Genomic DNA, 18,453 nt, shown 5'->3' with positions numbered 1-18,453 from the left:
GGCTGTATGCGGGTGAGATGGAGGCAGGAAGTCCCTGTAAATCTTGGGTCACTGCACAGTTCAGTCCAAGCCAATAAATTAGAACTGATGCTAACATTCACCTATAAGGTTGAGTTCACACTTATTCAGTTCAGTTGAGTTCACAGTTATTTGGTCAGTTATTTCCATCAGTTTTTGTGAGCCAAATTCAGGAATCAAGCCTACTCTCAGATTAGGTATCATAAATAGATCTACATCTGTTCTGTAGGTTTGACCTGCACCTGCTATTGGCTGACAATAAATGATATAGATAAATAAATTATGAGAATAACTGACCAAATAACTGAAGTGTGAACTGTGTGAATAATGACACACAGTCATTCTACAGCTGACAGAAGTATTTCAAAAGCATATGTTTGCACTGCCACAAGATGGATTAAAAGAACCTTTTTTTTATCCACTACTTTATTGGCGTTGCCTCCATGTCTTTATTTTGTTCCACTAAATAAAGGTGCACAGCTACTGCAGGGGCACATAGCATACATTTTTTTTGCTTTACTGAAGGCTGCTGTATGCTTTTCTTTTGGTTTAACAGAATGGATTCGCTAGGAATGTTGGTCCATATATGTGACCTATCTGTAATTTTAACTGTTTCTCTACCGGGAAGGATTAGCTATGCATGTTGGTGCAATACACACATATGTACACTGAGATACACTCTCCCGCAAATTAAACTGCAGGCCGGGATAGACCTGGTTTAGCATGCTTTGTGACAAATTAATTTGTGATTAACCAAATTTCTCGAAGAAATTTGGTAAAGCGTCCAAATAGAATTTTTAAAAGCGTCACTCACCTCTAATTATTATGCAGCTTGCAAAAAGACACTGAATTAAAATTAATTCACTTAAATGAAGATGTGTTGTAATTCTATTTATAATGGATGGATGTGAGGTGGACCCTCTGACAAAGAAAAATACACAGAGCAGTGATTGTGAACAAACCGTTCATTCCTGCTTATTGCCCACTCACTCAATAGCAGTTACAGGCAACACAGGTGATTTCTCCATGTGGATGAACAATCGTTACTACAATCATTTATCCCACATAGATTCTTTGTTAGTAAGCAGCACATCCCTATTTATAGGGCGATAGCTGCTCACAATAACATTTTTGTGATCAGCTGACACATTTTTTCTACAGACCAATTATCATATGGATGGGCTAATAATTGGCCCATTAATTTACCCATGTAAATTAGTCCCAAGCTGAAAGGACCTCATTCCCTTTAGTTTTGTAATCAGTGGCAGTCCCAGATGCATGTACTGATTGGCCGTTTACTAGCACCTCTCTAAGGTATGGCATTGAATTGTTCTGTTCTTTACCTGTTCCAAGATAAGGTGCTCCTTTAGAGATCAATGAGATCATCATAATTTTACTATTAATATACATTGGGTACATTGCATAGACCTTGAAGAAGTTCCTCTCCTTATCATAGAAAGCGGTTCCTCTATTTAAGAAAAATCTAATTCGGATTTACATGTATTAATTTTGTGCTTATTTTACTTTAATCACAATTCCTTATCATTCTCCATCTACTAAGAGCCATTTATAAAACCGGTATCCTCTCTGGCAGAAGTCCACTTGGGCCTCCTCAGTCACCAAGACCCTTCTGTGATTGCTTTTTTTGCACCCATTATAGACATGTGCCTGGTTAATATTGACACTCAGAACCCTTTTTACTTTTTTAGTGCTTATTCTTATTGGTTGGTTGACTTGAGGATCCACTCTACTTAGCTCTGACTTGATTACAGCTATGCATGGTAATGGGGCACCTATCTCAAGCAGGCATACTTAACTGTGACTACCAGATTTCTTTTATGAGTCACCAATGCATTTAAGATTCCTAAGAGATGTCCTCAATTTGGGCATTGGGTCCTCCGCTAAGGAAGTCTTGGGAGGAAGGTTGGCAGTCACATTAATGCTCTCATGAAGTCACATCTTCCTGTGTATGTTATTATATCTATTATACAGTACATTGACCTGCAATTGTCAATATTGAAGTAGTTATTGTGTGTCTCTTCCATGCATTGATTGATTGATGACATACTTCATTCTGACTGATGTGTCAAGCCCTGGTTAATAACGGATGAACTCCCTGTTTGTTCGGTGCTCAGTTAATCAGTGACGGACTTCACATGTTTACTTAAACTTTCACAACAGTACTACAATGCGCTAATAATAAAGTCTGGAACCAGTAATGCAGATTTATCATTCTGGGAATAATTAGTGCAACGGTCCATAAAGATTCAATATGGCCATTAATCCCTCAGAGGGCAAAGCAATTATAGGGTTATGTCATGCATTCTTGTAGCAGACAGAGGATTTCACAAATAGATACAATGGTTGTCATTGAGAAAAAAAATGTATAGCTAGATTACATTGTGCACATTTTGGGCTTTTGTTTAATATGCACTTACCACTTGGAGGAAACTGTGATGTTTTCTATATTTAAAGTACTGAAAGGAATCAGTAATGCTCATTACACTTGCAACATTACAGCTTTGATTTCGTATTTTTGATGTTTTGTTCACATCACTATCTATATTGAATCTTGAAATATTGCACTTTTTCACTCCAGCTAATCTCATAAAATGAGCAGCCTGTTTTGTATCGTTGACTTAATGGCTTCTGCTGTGCACACTGTGGATAGGGTCAACAATCCTCCCGTTTTCATCAGAGGATAGGATTACAATGAAAGGTAATACTTCTATTACAAAATCTGCCTTCCGAACTGGTTCATCCTCAGCTAACAACTCAGTGAAGGATCAGGTGTCCATAGAAGCCTATGTACAGTGGAGAGGGGTGGCATGAGTAGATGCTGTTCTTGTAAGACAGAGGTAAAGAAATACAAAGACATTGCTGCTGGCTCTAAAAAGTTGGCTGGATTCACGGCTACACTGCTCAGAACTGCTGTATAATGTCCTCCATTCTGCTGATGCATACAAGGGTGTACTAAAAAAAGATGGGAGAGTGTATGGGAGAGATCATAGAAGCTAGTCTCTACCCACTAGCTAAGGGATGACTGAAAATAAGAGATAGAGCATGCAGAGGGGAAATTGTTATGTAACAGTGTACAAACATGACTGCATATTCGCCAATGTAACCTGTGATGACAGGTACACTATAATGAGTGCCTTATATTGATAATCAAAAAAGGTATAGGTTTCCTTGGTAAGATCCAATATTAAAGGCATTTCCAAGTAGTTTTTTTTCCACTCACATCATTTAGCATAATATGTGAAATTGATTGCAATTGGGAAAAATATTATTTCTAGCTGCGTTTATCCAGAAAAATGCTAAATGAAGTTCCATCTGCATGTCTTATATTTTACGATAACACTGGAATATATGCATTTCTTATTACACAAATAAAATAATGTCATATATTAATCTTTTAAAAATGTATATTCTACAGGGGCATTTCTCATACCTTACACGATTATGCTTGCATTCTCTGGCCTCCCACTCTTCTTCTTGGAATGCTCCATGGGACAATTCTCCAGCTTGGGTCCAATTTCTGTTTGGCGGGTTGTGCCAATCTTACAAGGTACCTTAATATGCAATGCAGAATATTAATCCTAAAACTGAAGAATAAATCCACTGCTAGGATACTTGCAAAATGGAAAAAAATAAATCATATTCAGGTTTTTGGCTCCAGAGGCTTAGAGGCTAATCCCTACAGGCTGTAGTGACTGTCATACACTGCTAGAACAGCAATCATAGCACTATTTTTTCTTATGGTAGAAAATGATTGTGATATTGATTTGTTAGTACCATGTGAAAGCAGTGATGTACAATTTTCATTTATGAATATTAATGTTGCCCACACTGTGCAAATAAAATGCAAACTAGCTCTCTGAATAGGAAGAAAGCTGTCTCTGTCGTGTCACCTATTAGAGGTACTGAGACGTTAACAGGAATTGCAACATGACTAAGGATGTTGGCCAAACCAAGAGTTTTCTTTTTCTAATGCTTGGCCTATGAAACCACCAAGACCTACCGCGAATGATAAATTAAAAATATCCTGAGCATAGGTCATCAATATTATTTAATGCCTTTGTCATGCTTCGGTGTGGGAGGGAAATACCACACCGAGCATAGGAGGGAAGGGGGAAACAGGAAATCAGACCTTAGAACTAGGGAAGGAAGATGGACACCTCCTAGTGAAAACCCTAACCAAAATTCCAACTGACTACCAGTATGAACAGACCCCAAAGGTAGGGGAGTTCATACGCTGGAATACCTAGAGTCCTATCTTGCACTATAGGACCCTGGTACTAATGGCAGGGACAAGACTACCTGTTTCTCCAAAAGGAAGGACGCATAGGAGTCTCCTTCAGGCCTAATACAAACAATAGGGAAAGACAACACACAGAACCCAAACAAAATACAAAAGGGAAAAGAAAAGACTTAACTTCAAAAGAGACTATGGAAGCACCAGGAACTCAGCAGAGATCCAACCACAAACAATCCACAGGCACAGAAGCTGTAAACCGCACAGCATAGTGGGAGAAGCAACTATAAATAAGGAACATTAAATGACCACATAAGCAACACCTGGAGGTAAGAGGTGTGGCCATTACCAGAAACAACACAGACACCTATTAATTCCACAAGGAAAACCTGTCAGATCAAACCACGTGTTGCAAGTCTCACAGATCTCCTGTCACTCACTGTCGCCGGGACGTCCGTATGTCTCGGTACGTCCGTGACAGTCTTTTGTCTTAGAAAAAATGAATCAGTGTGTCAATGCTAGTACTTTCTTTTTGAAATCACTGTATAATGTGCTACCATAGGCATAGCACCATAAATATATTTCCGGTGGTGCCAGTACTGCAGCTTAGTCCCACTCACTTACAGTAAATGGGACTTTGCTAAAGTGAGCTGCAGTACAAAGCACAGTCACAGCCATATATACAAGCAGTTCTTGCCTTTACTTTAATTTAGCCCTTTTGTTCTCTGTTACGTACTATTATGGCACAGAGTGCAGGTAGTTAATGCTCAGTGCTGTAATAGTACATCAAAGGGATGGCACCGGCTTAAGAGATCAGCTGTGTGCCATAAATTGTGGGTGCCAATTGTATCAAACAGCTGGCACCATGCTACAGCCACTAGAGATTGAGATGACTCTGAACCTGGCAGATTAATGTCTTTGATGCTGAAGTCAGTAGTAACCACGGCATCTGAGAGGTTAGACAGAAAGAGGAACCTTCTTCTGTCCTCCGATTGGCACCCAGAGAATGCATAGGGGGGCCTTCTGAAGTACTCCAGACCTGCCATATTCCGGTCAGCCACCCCTCTCGCTGGATGTAATAGACTGCCTGTCATAATCACTATGCACTGTATACAGAAGTATCATAGTGTATAGTATAGAAGATCAAATGGTCACAGGTCCAAGATAAAAACACTTGAAAGACGCAAACTGTTGCTCTCTGCCTCACACTGAATCTGCCAGGCAACTGCTCCAACAGCTTGATTTGTAGCCCTTAAGGCAGCACTCCGACAATCTTCATAGAAAAAGTCTCTTTATTCACCCAAGTGGTTGCAACTTTTCAGCTTAACATTAGATCCTTTCTCTGACTTCAGAATGGCTCTAACTCCTTATCTCTGAACTCCCGACAACTCACAAACACTCATTATAGCTAAATTCTTAGGAGTTTGATAAGAATTTAACTTAAAAGTGTATTTATTAGCAGACAGGAATCCAGTGATAAGTTCTATGGAGCCAGCCATCAGAGCAGCTTGGTGATGTATTCACTGTAAAGGAGAATGCAATAGTCTATGGATGCAGAGAAACTAAAAGCTGTAGAGGAGAAGACCAATTGAAAAAAGGATTTTTGGCCCAAAATGAATACAATTCTATGACAAAAAGAAAATGCCTCTAACGGTGTTCATGGCTTTTAAGTACAAAAGTAGCCTGTATTCTTAAGGGGTTAATTCTCAAGTTACAAATCAAACACAGCAGCATGTGCCTCTATTATAACATCAATAGAACCTTTATGAAATTGTGTCAATATCTTGATATGAACAATGGCCGTTATTGACCTCCTCCTGTAAGTATTTGCTCTGTGAGTCTTGTCTCGCTTCCTTGCATTTTGTATTCAATAGAAACATGAGGAAGTTGGCAAAAACATGGTAGCACTGCCCATGGGTTTAATTTTTATAATTAAAGTAATCCACCCTGTATGCTCAAAGCCCTTTTATAGATTGAGAAATAGTCTTTGGATCAACTATTTTGCCACATACATATGGGAAATAAGGAAAGAGTTTATTTACTTCTCTGGTTCACCTCCTTGATTTGAGGTCATTTGGAGGGAAGAGCAGGAAGGAAGGAGTTAAAAGGGAAGCCCCCGCCTATACAATCCCTATTACTATCATATAAGCGAAATTACTATTTATAGAATGCAATGTCCAAATTACTCACATTATGTAATGGGGTATAAGCATATTGGGGGTAAAACTGTTAATTTTCCAGGGTTTCTGGTGGCCACCCGACGGCTTAGGGAGGGTGGACAGGGACTGGTGCCCCCCCCCCTGTTTTCCTCCCTCCCTTTAGTTATATCTCCTCTAGTGCCCGTTCCGTTCGGCATTCAGGGGTTAACATAGGGATCCGGTGGGGAGAGTGGGCGGTCAGCCAGGAGGGCATATATGCCGCTGTCCCGCCTTTCCTCTTCCTCTTTGAGCGGAAGCGCTTTGTCCCTCCCTCCCTCCCTGGTGTGTTGTTAGCGTGGGGCTTTGTTCGGATGGTGTACTCAGAAGTGTTTCTGGGGTACGGTTATGGGGGCAGAGTTCCACTCTGGAGTTGTTTTGAAGTCACAGCTGGCGGCTAGTTATTGCATCGTAAAGGTGCTGGAGGAAAAATGGGCGGATCCGCCCGCTGGGATACCAGCGGCTGGCGGAGAGCACGGCTCAAGGTTATGGTTTTGCCGTTTGAATAAAGCTGTGGCCGATTACCACCCAACAAAATAAAAGGTTAAAAGTTGAACGTTGTCAGTGTCGTTATTGCAGGGGTTAGTTGGGGTGGATATGCGGGGCTAGAGGAAGGCTTGGAGTTCCCCTTCCCATTCCCTATGGTGTCAACAGTCTTAGATTAGTATTACATGTAGAAAAATATATTGACTACTAATGGAGTAATCTTGGATATATTATTAACTAAATTGTTCTTGAACATAATTTGTTTGTAGATAATAATATTTACAAAAAAATGTATTCCACAGCTTTGAGGGAAGGTCCAACATTTCAAGTTCCAAAAGCTTTGCATACTGACTTTATAATCCACTGTTATAAGAGCTGGAGTTATTTTTTTCTGAATCAGTGCACCAAATTGCTTCTTCACACAACCCCTTAGTAAATCTCTTAGTAATGTCTGCAGGTAACCACAAATTTATAATTTAAACCTATGAGGGTATTTAGCCCTTGCATTATAAAAATGGAACCCCAAACACTTTAAAGATATATTTAGTAAATAAAGTTTTTTTAAAATATTTTATTACAAAATTCAAATTAGTGTCCAATGAAACAAATTTCTCTTTAAAGAAACTACCAAGGAAAGGACTCACTGTCAGTTGTACTTCTCCCAACTGCAAAACTGAAAATAAACAATAAAAATCACTAGTCATTGCGAAACTCCTGGTGATATACTGTATATTAATATACACTACCTCTATTACACTTGTAGGAATACAGTGGTGAGAAATATAGTCACTGTCCTGAACCACCACCAGCAAACTCAAAGTCTGCTAACTACAGTAATTTCCTTCCTTACTTTGATTAGTAGACCTAAGGCTACCACTAGGTGTGCACCACAGCATTCTACAAGGCAGTTGGAATTAGTTGCTAGGGACCTAGGTTATGTCTGCAGAGTAAGGCAGCAGAAAACAGGTGCAAATTCACAGGCATCAGACCTTCCAGATTTCAAGGAGAAGCAGGAGAGTAAAACAAGCCATAGTCTAAGCCAGGGGAGTCAGTAGAAGCTTAAACAAAAGTCAATGGGATAATCCAGAAACAAGCTGAAGAGTCAAAACCAGAATAATCAGTAGAAGCCCAATCAGGGGCTAATCTGGAAACAAATCAACGTTTCAAACTCCGGAAAACCAGTAAAAACCTAATCAGTAAACAATGGATAAATTCTGAAACAACGTGTTGACAATAAACAGGAAGCTCCAACAGAAGTGCAGCACACAGAACAAACTGAAGACATAAAAACAAAATCACAGGCACTGAGAAGCAATAAGTGCCTGACTTAAATCCCCCACCTAATTCAGGGATTGGACGCCAAGCCTGGGACCTGACTGGTTTGATGTTCAGGTAGGTCGACCAGCTGGGGCTTGGCTAGTTGGAATGGCAACCCTGCTGGAACATCACAGGAACATAGCTGGGTAAGTTCCTGACACCACTACTCTATTCTAAGCAAAATGACTCCATCTTTGCAGGATTATTGCCAGTAAGTGGAATGCATCCTGACATTATGAATTAATCATTTTTAAGGACCCCCTGTGGGGAGGAATAATATCTTCAGGTTCTTGATGTTATATAGCCTTTGCTGGCACAGAGGGAGATCAGAAAATAAGGTGTTGTCTATCTGACAATAGATTATGTCCGCAACATGTAAATATATTGGGCTTAACCTGTGTCAAAAGAGTATATGACATACTGTACAATTCTACAAATTAAATATATGCATGAATGGAGCCTAATTGTGACATATATTTCGTTATTAGCATCAGTTATTTGTGCCATTATAGGTTATATAGACACAATTATATATAATTTTTTTTCCCCTAGGTGTTGGCATTATGATGGTGCTCATTTCTACATTAGTATCCATCTACTACAATGTCATCATTGCCTACAGCTTGTACTACATGTTTGCTTCATTTCAAAGTATCCTGCCATGGTCAGATTGCTTCAGCTGGTCCGATGAAAAATGCAGCAAAACTATACGAGGTAACCTGTTAGAATGCTGTACACATGTTTGTATCGTTAAGGAGACAATTAAATATAATGATTGTAGAGTGGACTACAGAAGAAAAATAGGCATTACATTGAATTGGAGCATCTTGTCCAGAGGTTCACCTTGTAGTGTTGTGCTAAGGTTGGTACAATATTATAATACAGCTATAGAGAGAAGTGAGCAGCCAGTGTTTACTTCCATCCACATTAAGTGCCGCCTTCGCCAGGAATAAAACAGTGGATTTATATAGGAAGCCAATGGATGCAGACCTAAAACAACAGAGACACCTTCACTGTGCAAAATGTCACAGGACTGCAATGGTTGTAGTGCAAATTTCTTGTACTTCAGAAAAGGGTTTTAGAACCTTCAAGTATATTTGTTAACTGAGACTACTTCATAAAGAAGATTTCTATTAGATCTAATGCGGTTCTGTGGGAGGTTTTGCACTGTAAAAATATCTCTGTTGTTTTGGCTTTGCATTCTCTGGTTTCCTAGACATATTTACCATCATGTACATTGGGTTGCTACTTGCTATATTAAAAGTCGTAAAAGTAATAAATGTTGAAAATGGGAGGCAAATTGTAATGTATTCCTTGCAAGATGGTTAAACAGTACAAAACCCGTATAGATCTTATTCATTTGAAGTATATAAGAAGGTCCAAACTATTACACAATAAATCAGTCCCAAAGGCCCAGCAGAAGACAACCAAATCTGCATCTGACTTTAGAGCCATGCATGTTTATATCAATGTAGCATGTAAAGGTGAACACAGACAATTGATAATGACCTCAAAACCAAAGGCCCATGGTTGGCTGGAAGTAAGAAAAGCGTAGGGACTAATTTCTATAGATTTTTTTGTTATATTTTGACTGTACTATTGATGGGTATGAAAACTCAGTGACTTAAAGGGGTTGTTTGGGCTACAGATATTGATGATCTATTCACAGGGCAGGTCATAAACATCAGATTTGTGGGGTACCAATACCTGTCAAAAAACAATGGAATCCTTTATTGAAAAATAGAATAAAATCCAGGTATTCCAAACACATAGGGGCACATTTATTAAGACTAGTGTTTTAGATGCCGGTTTTAATAAACCCTGAAGCTGGCGGTGGATCCGCCAAAGTTATTAATAGGAGACGGCCTCTTCATAACTTCGGCGGACTCTTCACCAGTTCTAAATGTAAGACAGCTTCCAAGCTGTCTTACTTTTAGACCTTTTTCTACACCTAAAACAGGCATATAAAATGGTAAATAATATTCAAAAATGTTCCCTTATATTTTCTGAAAATGGTAAATGAGACAGGCGTGCCGGCCTATCTCCTTCCCAGCCCAGGCCACGTCCACCTTTTTAGACCTGGCATGAGCGGGGAAAAGTCACAGATAGTGGCACAACTAACAGTATGGTAGCTACATTGACAACCTGCTGTTCATATGGTGCGACCAGGTGGCGGCCATACCGGAGTTCATCCATTTCCTGAACAGTAACACCCTCAATCTTATTTTTACACTTTACCATCATTGGGAACATATTACTTTTTTGGATTTAAATTTACAAATAGACTGGAAGACCCAAAATGTTTTAAGTACAACCCACAGGAAAAGCACAGCGTGCAATACCATACCGCATGCAGATTCACGTCACTCTTTCAGTACTATCAAGTCAGTTCCAATTGGTGAATTTACTCACACCAAAATGAACTTCTCCACTGATGATGGTTTCAAATACTACTTTGGGAACAGTCTGTTCACATTAGGAGCAGGCTGAGCAACCGCGGTTATCCCTCATGGATGCTAAATAGAGCTGAGAACATAGTATAGTAAAAAAAAAAAAACTGAATGGATTTGTTTTATTCCAACAGATGAGTCACTGTACGGGGTAAAACTACTAAACCGGTGGATTTCTCTAGTGATGAGCGGCAGGGGCAATATTCAAATTTGTGATATTTCGTGAATATTAGGGTGAATATTCGCCATATATTTGCAAATTCAAGAATTCGTTATCTCCAGTCATTATTTTCTTGATTGTGAAAATCTGCAATTAAAAAATTCCGCAATAAAAATTTGCATTACGAAAATTCGCAATCAACACTACTCCTAAAGTCAAAGATATTGCAGCCTTCTCATTGGCCCACAAGCTAGAAGCAGTGAGGGATCATGTGTACTGATTTAAAAAAAATCTTGAATATTCGAAATTACGAATATATATCACTATATTCTAAATATTCGCGAAATCTTAAGTAAACCTGGATTTTATGACTATTTTTCAATAAAGGATTCCATTGTTTCATCCGGAGGCCGGAATGAACTTTTCAAATTCTCTCAAATACCTGGCCACCCAAAAGTTAGCTGTTTCAGGTAGACGTGCCGCCAGAGACTATAATGCGTACAGAGCACAACTCCATACACAGCTTAGTGGCCGGCCAGGGTACTGCAGTATGCCGATGCTATAAACTACACAGTTTACGGACCCTTCCTCTTTGTATACTGTGTAATTTTCCGCGTCATGGCTGCCTGAAGAAGCTAATCAGTAGAGGTACCAAATTGGCTGCTAATTGTGGGGGTACCGAAGCAGCGACTGTGCATAAAATTGGCAGGAAATTGACAGGGCCAGGCTAAATGTCCAGCCCTGTCCATCTAGTGGCAGGTTGGTGCCTCTTCACCTTCGGGGCTTTACTCTTACAGGTAAAGATGTCCTGCTAATAAGATGAATCAATACATTAGAATCGATTCGCTCATCTCTACTGTGACTTTAATATGAATCTATACAAGTTATGATTGTCATATATTAATAAAGAATTTTCATATGTGTCTCATTTTAGGCATATGCAGTGTACTAATAAATGACAGCATAAGTACAACAAATCTAACCTGGGTGAAAGAAAATAACCATACATGCATAGTCAACAGCACTGTCCTGGACGATGTGGAATTGCCAAGCAAACAGTACTGGGAGTAAGTGCTTTTATGGCTTATCAATACCAGTTCCCTTTCTGTGTTACACGTCTTTATGTTGGTTCTATGCACCATATATCAAAATACTTGGCCTGTTAAAGTTTTCAGTGGAGCTAAAATCATACAATCAATAGGCCCATGAAGTGCTATGATATAGAACGATTGCCTAAGAAAGAAACTTGACTGTGTCTAAGGAAACAAAAGTAAGATAAAAAAAATTCCAGGAGGTTGTTGTTTAGACTGCATAGTACTTTCCTATGCTGGAAGATATTCCCTTTATGTAAATTAAGCAATAGAGGAAGCTCTAAGACCTGCCATACACCACAAATAGGTGATGGCCAGACTCCTCCATATACATTCCTGCTCTGCTTTACCAAGCGTGCATGTGTTTTGAAGGTGGAGAGAGGAGGAAGTAGTCATCAGAAATTAATGTGTTCGGGCAGCATTTTTTTTATATGCATGGCCAACTTTAATCTTATATAAGTAGGACCTTATACCATATACTGCACATGTAAACAAAGCCAAAGTCTCGATAAGTAAACTATAAGTTCTACTTCCTTTCTCAACTCTTCTGGGTATTCAGTCACAGTGAGTGAAGACCTCACCCATCTCCTCGTCATAATCTCAACGGAGCCAGTGACTGTAAGGCCCCTTGCAGACGAGCGTTCCTCCCGCAGCGAGTCCGCATCGCAGCACGCAGCCTGACCTCCCTTCCCTGCCGGGAGTCACATAGCATTATATTGATTTATGATGCTATGTAAACCTTACAGTTCTGGAATATACTTGATAACACTGGCAGCATTATACCAGTGTAATCCAATACATTCCAGAACTGTAAGGGTTACATAGCATCATAAATCAATATAATGCTATGTGACTCCCGGCAGGGAAGGGAGGTCAGGCCTGGAGCTACGATGCGGACTCTCTGCGGGAGGAACGCTCGTCTGCAAGGGGCCTAAAGTGTGAATTTAAAGGGGTTGTGTCACTTCAGCAAATAGCATATATAATGTAGAGAAACCACTTACTAATGTATTGTTACTATAAATTATGCTTCCTTCCTTCGCTGGCTGGATTGATTCTTCCATCATGTTTTACACTGCTCGTTTCCATGGTTACAACCAACCTGCAATCCAGCAGCAGTGGCCGTGCTTGCACACAATAGGAAAAGGCACCAGCCTATGTGCGCTCCCGTGGTCTCAGCCACCAGAGAGGCAGGAACTTTTTCAATAGTGTGCAAACATGACCACCTCTGCTGTATTGCACGGTGGTCCTAACCATGGAAACAAGCAGCGTATAATGTGATGGAAAAATGGATCAATCCAGCCAGCAAAGGAGGCAATATGGACAATCACAATACATTAGTAAGTGCCTTGTATTAACTTTATTTACATGATAAATGCCATTTGCTGAAGTGACACAAGCCCTTTAAGCATGTTCTCCAGGACTTCAACGATCATTGCTGGGGCGATCATTGAGCTTCCTCTTTCTCAACCAGTGGCCACTCTGTCAGCCTATGTAAAAGAGTCCCTAGGATAAGTAAACTGCCATGTAGACTAGGCGTCCTGAAATATAACCATACCATTATTGTTCTCTAATCCTGAGAAACGTTTATTTTTATGTAAATACATTTTTTGCTGCACTTTGGCTGGATTTTCTCCATTTGTTGCGCCTGGCTTTTCCTGTGTCATCACTACTGGCTCTGAAAGCCCAGGAACTGTCAATCAAACAAGAGGCAGACGCTCTGGATGGCATTATGGTGAAGCAATGGTGCATGAAACCGAGCTGTGCACTTTATTTGTATAAAAAGAAAAAGAAACATTTCTCAGTATTAGAAGACCAGACATGGCGGTATGCTTGTTTTATAATCAATTCTGAAGGTGACAGTCCCCCTATAACAGCTGATTTCACAGTTCTGCAGCCCTCGGTGTTGACATTTCCCCTACATGTCCTGCTTGTTCAGTGTATATAAGTAACTAAAATGCTATTGTTAACTGCAAAAATCCAGAGTCATCTGTACCTAGAAGGACTGAGGACTGGCACATAATTTCATACACCCTTTTTGTAGGAAAGTAGCACTCCGTCAGTCCAGTGGCATGGATGAGACTGGTGAAGTTGTTTGGTACTTGGCTCTGTGCCTACTTTTAGCTTGGATAATTGTTGGAGCATCTCTGTTTAAAGGAATCAAATCATCTGGAAAGGTAATATCAGAATTGCCTCTCAATCTACCAACCACAAAGTTTAGATATTTCATGTTTTTCTAGTATTTTATGATTAAATCCACTGGATTCCCATTGGGTTGAATGAGTTCACATTATGTGTATTTATGTGTGACAATATATTGTGTCTCTTGATGATTATATATGTATATATTTCCAGGTGGTGTACTTTACTGCAACCTTCCCTTATATAGTCCTTACCATCTTGTTGGTTCGAGGAGCAACTCTAGAAGGTGCATTTGAAGGCATCAATTATTATATTGGAACACAGTCAAACATTACAAAGATAATGGAAGCAGAGGCAAGTGCAATAACCTCAACTTATCATCTAATACATGCAGGGTCGGTTCTATAGAATATAGGGCAATGTAGACTAAGAAAAACATGGCTGCATTTTTTGAATTTTTTTTTTTCAGAATTTCAACACAATGTCGCCATATAGTGCTAACATGCTACTACCATGTATAGCCAACTAATAAGCCAAATAATAGTCCCTAAACCATACCACCATACAATGCTGAGTTGATCTACAGGGTGGGCCATTTATATGGAAACACCTTAATAAAAATGGGAATGGTTGGTGATATTAACTTCCTGTTTGTGGCACATTAGTATATGTGAGGGGGAAAACTTTTCAAGATGGGTGGTGACCATGGCGGCCATTTTGAAGTCAGCCATTTTGAATCCAACTTTTGTTTTTTCAATAGGAAGAGGGTCATGTGACACATCAAACTTATTGGGAATTTGACAAGAAAAACAATGGTGTGCTTGATTTTAACGTAACTTTATTCTTTCATGAGTTACTTACAAGTTTCTGACCACTTATAAAATGTGTTCAATGTGCTGCCCATTGTGTTGGATTGTCAATGCAACCCTCTTCTCCCACTCTTCACACACTGATAGCAACACCGCTATCAACAATGCTAGCACAGGCTTCCAGTATCCGTAGTTTCAGGTGCTGCACATCTCGTATCTTCACAGCATATGCATATCCTGTGAAGATACGAGATGTCCATGGTCACCACCCATCTTGAAAAGTTTCCCCCCTCACATATACTAATGTGCCACAAACAGGAAGTTAATATCACCAACCATTCCCATTTTATTAAGGTGTATCCATATAAATGGCCCACCCTGTAGTTTGTATAAAATGGGTTTATACATATGTTCATTGTACCAGTTACATAGTATAGTGATCACAAGCTTATTAAGTAGTATTTGTATATCAGTGTAATTATAAAATAATGGAAATTTATGTTAGGAAGGCTTCCTCAAGAGAGAGAGAGAGAATAGCTACATACTGTTTAGAATGTTAATATGTGATTGTCACAACCAGACAGCTGAGAAGCTCTGACAGAGGCCTTTCAGAACCTCCTCCTTGAATTTCTCTGTTGTGGTATTCAGCTCCTCCTCTCGTCAGTCTCTCTCAGCTGTCATGTGTTAATTGCTTCCCTTTAAATGCCTCCCCAGAATGCTTTTCTGGGCGGCTTATATTACTTCCTGGAGTGTGTGTGCACGCTGATCTGTCCTCCTGTTTGCTTCAAAGCTAAGTGTACCTTTATCTGTTAATATCTGTTTGCTGGATCCCAGGTGACCCTGACTCCCTCCGTGTCTTGTGTAGGGAGCCGGTGGTCGTGTCCCCTCACTATTGTAGGGTGCTCAGGGCTTTATAGTCAAGGTTCGTGGATATGCAAACCTCCACCATTCGGATCTTTGCATAGGCTGAGCAGCCAGGGAAAGTGCCAGGTCTTCTGCAGGGGTCTCCCTTGGTTCCTTAGTTTTTGGATCCAGCGAGTCGTTTATACATGTTGCTTTGCCTTGTTACCTGTACACATTCCGTGACATTATAAGCCGCCAAAACCGTCTTAAGCATGGATCCGGTTTCACTTTTGGCTGAACGCTTCCAGGGTCTTTCATTGGAGGTAGCTGACCTCCGTAAGACTTTTTCTCAGCTTCAAGTGACCGGTTCAGCTTGCGTTCATGGAGCTTGTTCTGAGCCTAAGATCTCGCTCCCGGATACGTTCTCCGGGGGTAGTGAGAATTTTGTGCGTTTTAGAGAGGCTTGCAAACTCCATTTTCGCCTTCTTCCCCATTCTTCTGGTGATGAGGAACGGAGGGTGGGGATCATTATATCGCTGCTCAGGGGTAACGCTCAGTCCTGGGCCTTTTCTCTGCCGGAGGGGGCACGGCCTCTCCGTTCAGTGGATGAATTCTTTTTAGCCCTGGGTCAGATATATGATGATCCGGATCGTATTGCTCTGGCGGAGTCTAGACTACGTCTCCTATGCCAGGGTAAACAATCCGCAGAAATATACTGCTCAGAATTTCGGAGTTGGGCAGCTGATACTGGTTGGAATGATGCTGCACTCCGAAGTCAATTTTGCCATGGTCTTTCAGAGGGATTGAAAGATGCATTTGCCTTTCATGAAAGGCCTATTTCTTTGGACTCTGCTATGTCTCAGGCCGTTCGTATTGACAGGCGTCTTAGAGAGAGAGGAGAGATCTCTCCTTCCTGTCATACTCGGTCCCAGGACTGTGCAGCGGTCCCATTCTCTGCGCAGGGGTCTCAGTCGCTGTCAGCCCCTTCTGAGCAGGAGTCCATGCAGCTGGGGTTGATTGCTTCTGACAATAGAAGATTCAGCCCGCATGGGAGGGTTTGTTTTTGTTGTGGAGGTATTAATCATTTGGCAAATGTTTGTCCCTCTAGGAGATTCAGGCAGTTCTCTGGGTATAATAAAGAAACAAAGAGGAAAAAATCTTTGAAAAATGTTCCGTCTGTTACTATTGGCAGGATTGAGGCGGAGATTGAAGATTTTCCGTTTGCTTGTAGTTCCCGTTTTGTCCTGCCGGCTAGGGTGGCGCTAGAGAGCAAGAACATTTTTTGTGAGATTTTTGTGGATAGTGGAGCAGCGGTCAATCTCATTGATAATCACTTTGCGATAACTCATGGTTTCCAGGTGTGCGCTTTGAGAAAGGATATTCCTGTGTTTGCTATCGATTCCGCTCCACTTTCTCAGAAGTCATTAAAGGGCATAGTTCACAATATCCGTTTAATTGTGAGTGATGCTCATGTTGAGGATGTGTCATGTTTCGTCCTTAGCGGTTTGCCGACTCCTCTAGTGTTGGGGCTACCCTGGCTCACTAAACATAACCCCACCATTGATTGGCAAGCAAGGCAAATAAATGGTTGGAGTGACTTTTGCAGAGAGAATTGCCTCACGACATCTGTTTCTGAGGTTGCTACTAAGACTGTACCATCTTTTCTCTCTGAATTTTCGGATGTTTTCTCTGAGAGTGGAGTTCAGGATTTGCCCCCGCACAGGGAGTACGATTGCCCTATTAATCTCATCCCAGACGCCAAGCTGCCTAAATCTCGTTTATACAATCTTTCCCAACCTGAGAGGATCGCTATGCGTACTTATATCTCTGAGAGTCTGAAAAAGGGACACATACGACCCTCAAAGTCACCTGTTGCCGCTGGTTTTTTCTTTGTTAAGAAAAAAGATGGTTCTTTAAGACCTTGTCTGGATTTCAGGGAGCTGAACAATATCACAATTCGTGACCCTTATCCGCTTCCTCTGATCCCGGACCTATTTAACCAGGTTGTTGGGGCTAAAGTCTTTTCCAAATTAGATTTAAGAGGGGCATACAACCTGGTCAGGGTCAGAGAAGGGGACGAATGGAAGACGGCCTTCAATACCCCTGAGGGCCATTTTGAGAATTTGGTTATGCCTTTTGGTTTGATGAATGCCCCAGCCGTTTTTCAGCATTTCGTGAACAGCATTTTTTATCATTTGATGGGAAAATTTGTATTGGTGTATTTGGATGACATTTTGATTTTTTCTCCCGATTTCAAAACTCATAAGGAACATTTACGTCAGGTCTTGCTCATCCTGCGGGAGAATAAATTATATGCGAAACTGGAAAAATGTGTGTTTGCGGTTCCAGAAATTCAATTTCTGGGGTTTCTTCTCTCCGCTTCTGGTTTTCGCATGGACCCCGAGAAGGTCCGCGCTGTGCTTGAGTGGGAGCTTCCTGAGAATCAAAAGGCGCTGATGCGTTTTTTGGGCTTTGCCAATTATTACAGGAAGTTCATTTTGAATTATTCTTCTATTGTTAAACCACTCACTGATATGACCAGAAAGGGGGTAGATTTTTCTTCTTGGTCAGTAGAGGCGCGTAAGGCTTTTTCTGATATCAAGGAGAGTTTTGCTTCCGCTCCCATCTTGGTGCAACCTGATGTTTCGTTACCCTTCATAGTTGAGGTTGATGCTTCTGAGGTGGGTGTG

The 18,453-nt window shown here is 40.7% G+C and overlaps 1 protein-coding gene across 1 annotated transcript in view; it reads left to right on the top strand.

The window, feature by feature from the left end:
• The window catches only part of LOC122946167 (sodium- and chloride-dependent neutral and basic amino acid transporter B(0+)-like), an 80,096-nt gene that overhangs the window by 15,046 nt on the left and 46,597 nt on the right, over positions 1–18,453 (top strand). The window contains exons 3-7 of the mRNA XM_044305573.1: positions 3,455–3,586; positions 8,824–8,985; positions 11,816–11,948; positions 14,014–14,146; positions 14,325–14,465. Coding sequence (XP_044161508.1) covers positions 3,455–3,586; positions 8,824–8,985; positions 11,816–11,948; positions 14,014–14,146; positions 14,325–14,465 — 701 coding nt within the window. The remainder of the gene's footprint in view (positions 1–3,454; positions 3,587–8,823; positions 8,986–11,815; positions 11,949–14,013; positions 14,147–14,324; positions 14,466–18,453) is intronic.

This window comes from Bufo gargarizans, chromosome 9 (genome assembly GCF_014858855.1).
Source record: "Bufo gargarizans isolate SCDJY-AF-19 chromosome 9, ASM1485885v1, whole genome shotgun sequence".
Lineage (NCBI taxonomy): Eukaryota > Metazoa > Chordata > Amphibia > Anura > Bufonidae > Bufo > Bufo gargarizans.
This window is presented reverse-complemented; position numbering and strand designations above follow the sequence as displayed.